General features: G+C 38.8%; 1 protein-coding gene across 1 annotated transcript; it reads right to left on the bottom strand.

Annotated features, from left to right (window-relative positions):
- Positions 1 to 2,125: 2,125 nt before the first annotated feature.
- On the bottom strand, positions 2,126 to 6,694 carry glo1 (glyoxalase 1). Its single transcript, XM_026175016.1, has 6 exons — positions 6,540 to 6,694; positions 3,690 to 3,772; positions 3,375 to 3,515; positions 3,105 to 3,172; positions 2,902 to 2,991; positions 2,126 to 2,566 (listed from the first exon to the last, which is right to left on the bottom strand). The coding sequence occupies exons 1-6, from the start codon at positions 6,606 to 6,608 to the stop codon at positions 2,475 to 2,477; spliced, it is 543 nt and encodes a 180-aa protein (XP_026030801.1). The 5' UTR covers positions 6,609 to 6,694; the 3' UTR covers positions 2,126 to 2,474.
- Between the last annotated feature and the right edge of the window lie 385 nt (positions 6,695 to 7,079).

The raw sequence follows: 7,079 nt of genomic DNA, 5'->3' as shown, positions 1-7,079 counted from the left end.
AGCCTTGAAACAAAGCTTTGGAGGTGATTTTTTTTTAACTTATGTTTGATCAGTGTCTTACTGCATGATTGCTACTTGGGGCTTCCGAGACGTTCTTTGATTTTACGGTTTGGTTTTTATCCTGACATGCAGTCAGGAAATTTTAGCACCTTTACATCTGCATCCTAATTTGAGTCAGTCTCTGGTTAAGATGGTTCCTATAATGCAATATTAATTTCAAAATAAGAACAAAATTGCTTTGAATTCGTTTTTGTGGAAGTTCTGAAATTATACAACTTAGCAGAAAGTTGATTCATATAGATGCAATAAAGAAGGATGGACCACTTGTGGCATTGAACCAATCATTTAGTTTCAGGCTTAGAGCATTCTGCCGGGTAACCACAACACTGTGCAGAGGATGTGAGATGTTGTCCGTAAAGATTTTTTTTTTTTTTTTTACATCTCCAATTAAGATTACTTAGCCGCAGAACTTATCGTTCCTTTTAATTTAAGTTTGACATGCCTGTCAGAGAAGATGATTCTTTTGTAAACGGTATTGTCCTTGTAACTGACATTTTTAAAAACATTCTAAATGTTTTTATACTTACAATCACAGTGTAGATTCTGACCATTTTCAATAACAAATTCTTCATATAATGTTAAAAACACAAGATGTGCAGAGGAAGCTCTGAGGCTCTGACTCTTGAAGAATAGCTATTCACTGTAATGTGCCTGAAATTACATTGACAAAAAAAATGTTTAGTTTTGCATATTTAAGCAAACCAGGGAGGCACATTTATGTAAATGAAGATCTTAAAATGATATGTAAAAATTAGGATATATTCAAGAGTATTAGATTTCTCTAAGGTTGAATGTCCAATTAATTTAGTACTAGAACACCCTCTAGTGGCACACAAGCTCAAACAGGGCCTTCCTTGAACCTAAAGCACACCTACATTATACATGGCTAGTGTTGACTCCCCCTACTGATGGATTCCAAATTCCACACTATGAAAGTCAAAGAGGAAAATAAAAAGAAGTGCGTAGACAGATTTCCCCCCCCCCATAAACACTACTGGATTAAAATTATGGATTATGATATGAGAGATTAAATTGTACAACCACAGGTAGGATCCAAATTTTCCTTCTCCACAGCTTTTCCCTGCTTTGTTGGGAAAAGCAATTTACAAAAACATAAATATTTACTTCTATAGTTTGCAACAAAACCTTTTTCTTACTCTTCTTCTTGTTGGTCCCTTTGTCATAACAAATCATCACCTTCCATCTCAACATCATGTTTTAGGACGTACTCACCCTAGTTCACATACATATGATTTAAGGGTAAATAATGAAGAAACCCAGAAACCATACAAAATATATATTTTTCTCTTGATATTCACTTTTTATGAGATAAATCTTAGAATATGGTATTGATTGGAAAAATTTCGCAAAGGTTCATGGAGTTTTAAAATAAGTAAAGGAGGCCATATTCAAATAAATAAGGAAAGGTTCATTTTGTGACTTATCTATTAGCCCTCAGTTTTAGGATAACACTACCTTTTCCCAAGAAAAACTCCAAGCGTGAAAAGGTTGTTTGTAGGTGATGACCTCCAGGTTATCACTCTCTTCAGATCTCTTCCAACTGGTTAAATAAAATGAAGAATATAAAGGTGTCACAGGGGGAATCTAACCCATCATAGATCCAACAGCCGTCGATATCTGACAATTTGTGAAGAATACAATCTAATGAAACCATGTGGTTAAAAAAATAACAAATAGAAACAGAACATAAAAAATATGGCTGGACAACGGAGGGTGCAAGAGGCCCACCATTCCTCAACCACACTACGGCATTAATAATAGTAATATAAATTAAAAACAAAATTACAAAAAATGCTTCCACCAATCATTATTTAGTAACAGCAGCCTTAGTCCCCTTAAGACGTCATTTTAATTTTCTCAAGAAAACAATTGCTGCATGAAAAAACATCCTTTTTTTTTAAACTTTGATAAGTATGGATAAAATACCCAGATTATCTTGTTGCTCCTTGGTGAAATCGTGAGTGTGACTGACCTAAATGTAAATTGGTTATGAAAAATTACTCATTACTTCACCTTTAGAAAGAAAAATAATCAGAAATCCGTATCAAATGTGACTTTCATGTTTATTGCAAAGTATTACCGTTTTTCTTGCACATCACTTTTTGAAAAAATAGAATATGATGACATGACAAAGTCAGGAAAATAGTTGCTGGGGTAACAAAGGTAACCAAAATGCTGATCAGCTGTGTGAGAACAGTCCATTTTGTGCTTGGACAGACTGATTGCCATTGTGCAAGTAATCCCACTCCGTATGCTCTTGAGTGCTCCGGCAGATGTTGATAAATTCTTCATTCCCCCCACTCCCCCCAAAAAATCTTTTCTTCTCCCACTGAACCCCTGAACCCACAGCAAGCCTGAGCTTTCACACTGAAGAAGGTTGCATGGGTTCATTTCTAGGAGGTGATGGACACCATATTGTTGGGACTTAGGATCTCAATCCAATAACCATCGGGGTCCTGAATGAAGGCTAAGCCTTTCATTTTGCCTGCAGGGGGGGAAAACATAACAGAGAACGAGAGGGTGAATATAAACTGTAAGTACTGAGTGGATAAAAGTTCAACTTCAGATTCAGACATGTGCAACAAAGACAGGCTGAATACAAGATAATTCAATTTCATATTAGTACAAATATTAAATATTAGCTATTAAAGGTTTACAGAAACCGGCTATCAACATGTCATTAAATTAAAAGTAATTAAAGTAACCCTGTGCGGAAGATGTAGCTACTTTAGGAATTATTATGTGGAAAAAATATTGATTTACTACATAAATAACTATGATTAAAGTATCATAACCCTGAACAAATATGTCACATCTTACCATCATCAGGCTTTTTAACAAAAGTGACTCCTTGCTCCTCAAACAATTTGCAGGCTGCATAGACATCAGGAACTGCAATTCCGATGTGTCCTGTCAAGAGTAACGGAGACGGTGCTCAGACAGACACACAAGTATCCACAAAAAGCAGCAGACCCAACACAAACATACATTATCAACTCAACACAACAAGAAAGCAGTTTTACCAAAGCCACGTGGATCCGAGTTTCCATTGTGATAAGTCTGACTGTCATCGGACTCAGAACCCCAGTTACTGGAAGAACAGATTCAAGTAAATATTCCAACTTGAGCTTGGTTTGCTTTTTGATTGCTTACAACACTAACTTTAGGTTTTTGACTACATTTTAACAACAGAGGATCATTTTTTACTGGATGAGGGAGATAACAGTTGAAGAAGATGCACACAATGCAATAAAATGAATTTGTTCCTGGTAGTATCTAACATCCACCCTTACTGTGTCAGCTCGAGGGTGGCTCTTCTTGAGAAAGTCCAGGCCGTTTTTTCCTTCACATCTGCAGGGATCTCCTTCTTGTCCTCATAGCCCAAGAAGAAGAGAGAGAAACGCATCGAGGGAAAGTCAAACTTTTGCAGGAGCCTGCAAAATATCAATCGCAGAGAAAACATTTTACATAGTCAGGAAACGTCCACACAAACTTTGAAAACACATTTAACGATTTTATGTCTCTCTTTGCAGTGACAAATAAAAAGATGTAAACAAATATAACTCGGTTCAAGAGCTGAGTAAACCGAAGCCCGCACGGATACTCACGTCATTCCGAGGATTCTGGTGTAGAAATCTAAGGATTTATTTGGATCTTTAACCCTCAGCATCGTCTGCTGCATCATGAAATCCTAACACAAAAACATAATAATAGATTAAGGACATGTCTTCGAGGTAAGTAACAGTATAACTGAATTACAAATATGACAGGGATGAAAATTAATGTTTCCTTAAACTGCAGAGGAATTCAGATTCATTCAACGAAAAAAAAACACAAATTGTCACGTTACATTTAGTTGCTCAAGAGTGGTGGGACTTCAGTGAGCAGAGTACAAGACAATCATTTTATATTTCTTTATGATGTTAAGCACTGTACATTTCATTCTTGTGTGAGACAGTCAGCCTCACCTCTGGCTCTGTTTAGCAACGTGACTGAGAAAAATTTGTATCCTGGCACTAAGCGGCGAAAAACACCTTCAGTCGAACTGTACCTCTGTGTTACTGAGCGCACAAACACAGGCGGTCAGCATCATAGGGCTGAACGTGCCAGATTTGCCTGTGTTCAGTTAGATTTAGACAGTGACAGTAGTCGATCGTGGCTCAAGAGTTGGGTGTTCGTCTTGTAATCGGAAGGTTGCCGGTTCGAGCCCTGGCTCGGACAGTCTCGGTCGTTTTGTCCTTGGGCAAGACACTTCACCTACTGGTGATGGCCAGAGGGGCCGATGGTGCGATATGGCAGCCTCGCCTATCAGTCAAACAAACTGCCACTATGTGTTACACATTTTCAGTTCCAAATGGGACATCAGGCTGCAGGTGTTTAACATATGGATATGCAGTGGTTCAAACAATCGTGTGCCACCTGATTAGTGAAATTATCAGAGTTAATATAAGAAAAGAAAAATGTGGTAAAGTGGGCGTCTGGTTTTTACCCTCCGTATTTCTGTGTTTGAAGTGTATGAAAACCAAACTTTGCTCTTTGACTGCATTTCACAGTTAAGTCCTATCTCTGTGCGTTGTCCTTCCTGTGCCCTTCCTCCTTCTGTGTTAATGTTTCATATCTATAGAAACTCTACAAACACCGCAGCTGCAATATATTTCCCCAGATAGCATCACAGCTGCATTCATATTTCCGACTAGTAGTTCATCACTCATACAGCACACATTAAACCAACAAAGCAAAAGTGGAAAGCCCCTGAAAAATGAAAGTGCCTTTTATTTCTCAGGTCAAACCTCATATTTTACACGTGGGAGCAAACCCTAAACTTCAATTTCAAAGCATGTGAGTGCCAGCCAGAGCAAAAAAGTCAGAAACAGCTAAAGAAAAATAGAGGGAACCACTTAGTTCCGCTACACAATTAGGTTTGTTTCTGTTTGTAGGTGTATTTACTGGCACTTGAAGCCATACAAACAGGAAGGTAAGTGGGCTGCAGCACGTTAACGTAGTGACTTCAAAAACAGACTGAGTGGAGCAAACAGCATCTATCCAGTGAATAACATGAACAGTAAGTTACTAAGAACTCAATAAATGAAATGCAGGGCAATGTGGGATGCATTGCTACTGCTGAAAGGCACATTTTTATAAATCTTAAAGCATCTTAAAGAATAAACATACGAATGATGACCCTCACAAAGGTCTGGGAATGAAACCTGTGAAGGATGAATAAGCTGTGTTCAACTGAATGCATTTTTTGCTACTTCTTATATGCATAGATTCAACATAAAGTTCATTTGACGGCCTTTGGACTCAATCAAGACTATTGTCATTATGTTAATAATAAGCCCTTAACTATCAAGAGCTTATCATTAACTATTTATATATTATTTCCTATGCTGTTCTGTCTGTTAACCATCTTTACGCTTCTCTAAGTCTGTAACTTTTCTCTGGTTTCCAGGTGCCGATTAAACTTGCATGGCACCATGCTGGCATTATTTCACTCTTGCCAACCAAAGATGCACTGTGGCTGAAGGCTGCTGAAATCTCTAGCCTGGCTGAAACCTTAATACAGGTAACTTAGTTTGCAGTTTCTCCTAACAGTTTTTCTTTAAGAGGTTTTCTCTTCATGAGAAAGCAAACAGGGTTTTTTTTTCCTCACTACAAGTCAGAGCCTTTTACGTGTACTTACATTGTAAACTTCATTCACTGCTTTTTGTACAGCTATAGTAATAATATGTGGTTGACATAAAACCCCAAGCCACACCTCAAACCACTCCTCAATTCCACCTCACACCTACTCCTTATAAATGCACGCTGTTTGGGAACCACAGGCTCAACAGTGGAGCTCTTTTTAAGACTCAAATGTGTGTCATTTCTGTGATTTACAACCAAAATCAAAACGTGGAACTACGAAACATGAGTGGGACGCCTGGTGAGCCTACTTGTTGGACAACTTCCATATCTTGCGATACATGCTGACCACGTTAGGTATTTCCATTCCTGCCGACCTTTCGCAACAGGATGCGGAGTATATTCTGGTCTCACCGCACCTAAATAGCAGCTTTTCTAAACAGTACAGGCGGCTCTCCCATTACGCACAGACTTGTTTTACGCACGCCTTGGATGACGAGTTTTATGTTCATACGGCAGCAGCCACTGGAAGGTTCACCTAGAAAGGTGAACTCACATCCGCCTGCCATGAAACCACATGGGGTTTTGGTTTCTTTCTTTCTTTCTTTTTTTTGGTACATCATTAACTAAAGCAACTTAAACCGTGTGGAAGAGAAACGAATCCCCCCTAAACGAGAGCAAAACCACCGCGAATTTTGTGGAGGAATGTGTCCGATAATGGACGTAGCATTAAAAGCGGGTTAACCTGTTTGGGAGCTGCTATCCTGTTGGGTTTGAATTATTGCCAATATGTAAATTTAGATCACCTCCATGAGGGGCTACGATGGTCTTACCTTAGTGATCGGGTCTCCATCTTTACACACTGCTGCCACAGCCTCGTCTGACAAACCTTTATTGCTCATTTTTGCTACAAGAAGCTGGAGTGCAGTTCGGCAGAGACTGACTGGCAGGGAAAGGGACTAAGCAGAGGGAGTTCCAGAAAAATATACTTCCGGCACAAGATTTCAACATAAAAGGCACAGTAACCGAGAGGAAAATGCAGAGGATCGCTCGTTTCCTGCTCCACAGTCTTTTTCTTAAAGCTTTGCAGGATTCACAGCTCAAAATATACTTTACTCATCTTTAAACCGTGACTCGGTGCTTCTTAGTGGTTTTTCCGACTGGCTTCCACTGACAAAAAGAAGATGTGAATGGAAAGTGGGTGGGACCAGAAGTGTGTTTCTAAGATGGCCATATTAAAGATACTTGTAGATATTTGACTGACTGACTGAAACCCAGCACCAGGAGTGCTTCCAGGAATTTTTAAATGTGGTCCCGATTAAAAACAGAATATTTACCCATACCTAAAACCGTGAGTGGGATTTTCAGGCTGT

Source organism: Astatotilapia calliptera, chromosome 1 (assembly GCF_900246225.1).
Source record: "Astatotilapia calliptera chromosome 1, fAstCal1.2, whole genome shotgun sequence".
In the NCBI taxonomy this organism is placed as follows: Eukaryota; Metazoa; Chordata; class Actinopteri; order Cichliformes; family Cichlidae; genus Astatotilapia; species Astatotilapia calliptera.
Note: the sequence above shows the minus strand (reverse complement) of the source record. Positions and strands in the feature narration are given on the sequence as shown.

What these genes read in the sequence shown, in the direction of transcription:
- glo1 (XM_026175016.1), bottom strand. Translation starts at nt 6,608, where the DNA reads ATGAGCAATAAAGGTTTGTCAGACGAGGCTGTGGCAGCAGTGTGTAAA. An exon ending in ATGGAGACCCGATCACTAAG is followed by an intron (nt 3,773 to 6,539) that starts GTAAGACCATCG and finishes TTTTTGTGTTAG; the next exon opens with GATTTCATGATGCAGCAGAC. An exon ending in CTCGGATCCACGTGGCTTTG is followed by an intron (nt 2,992 to 3,104) that starts GTAAAACTGCTT and finishes TACTCTTGACAG; the next exon opens with GACACATCGGAATTGCAGTT.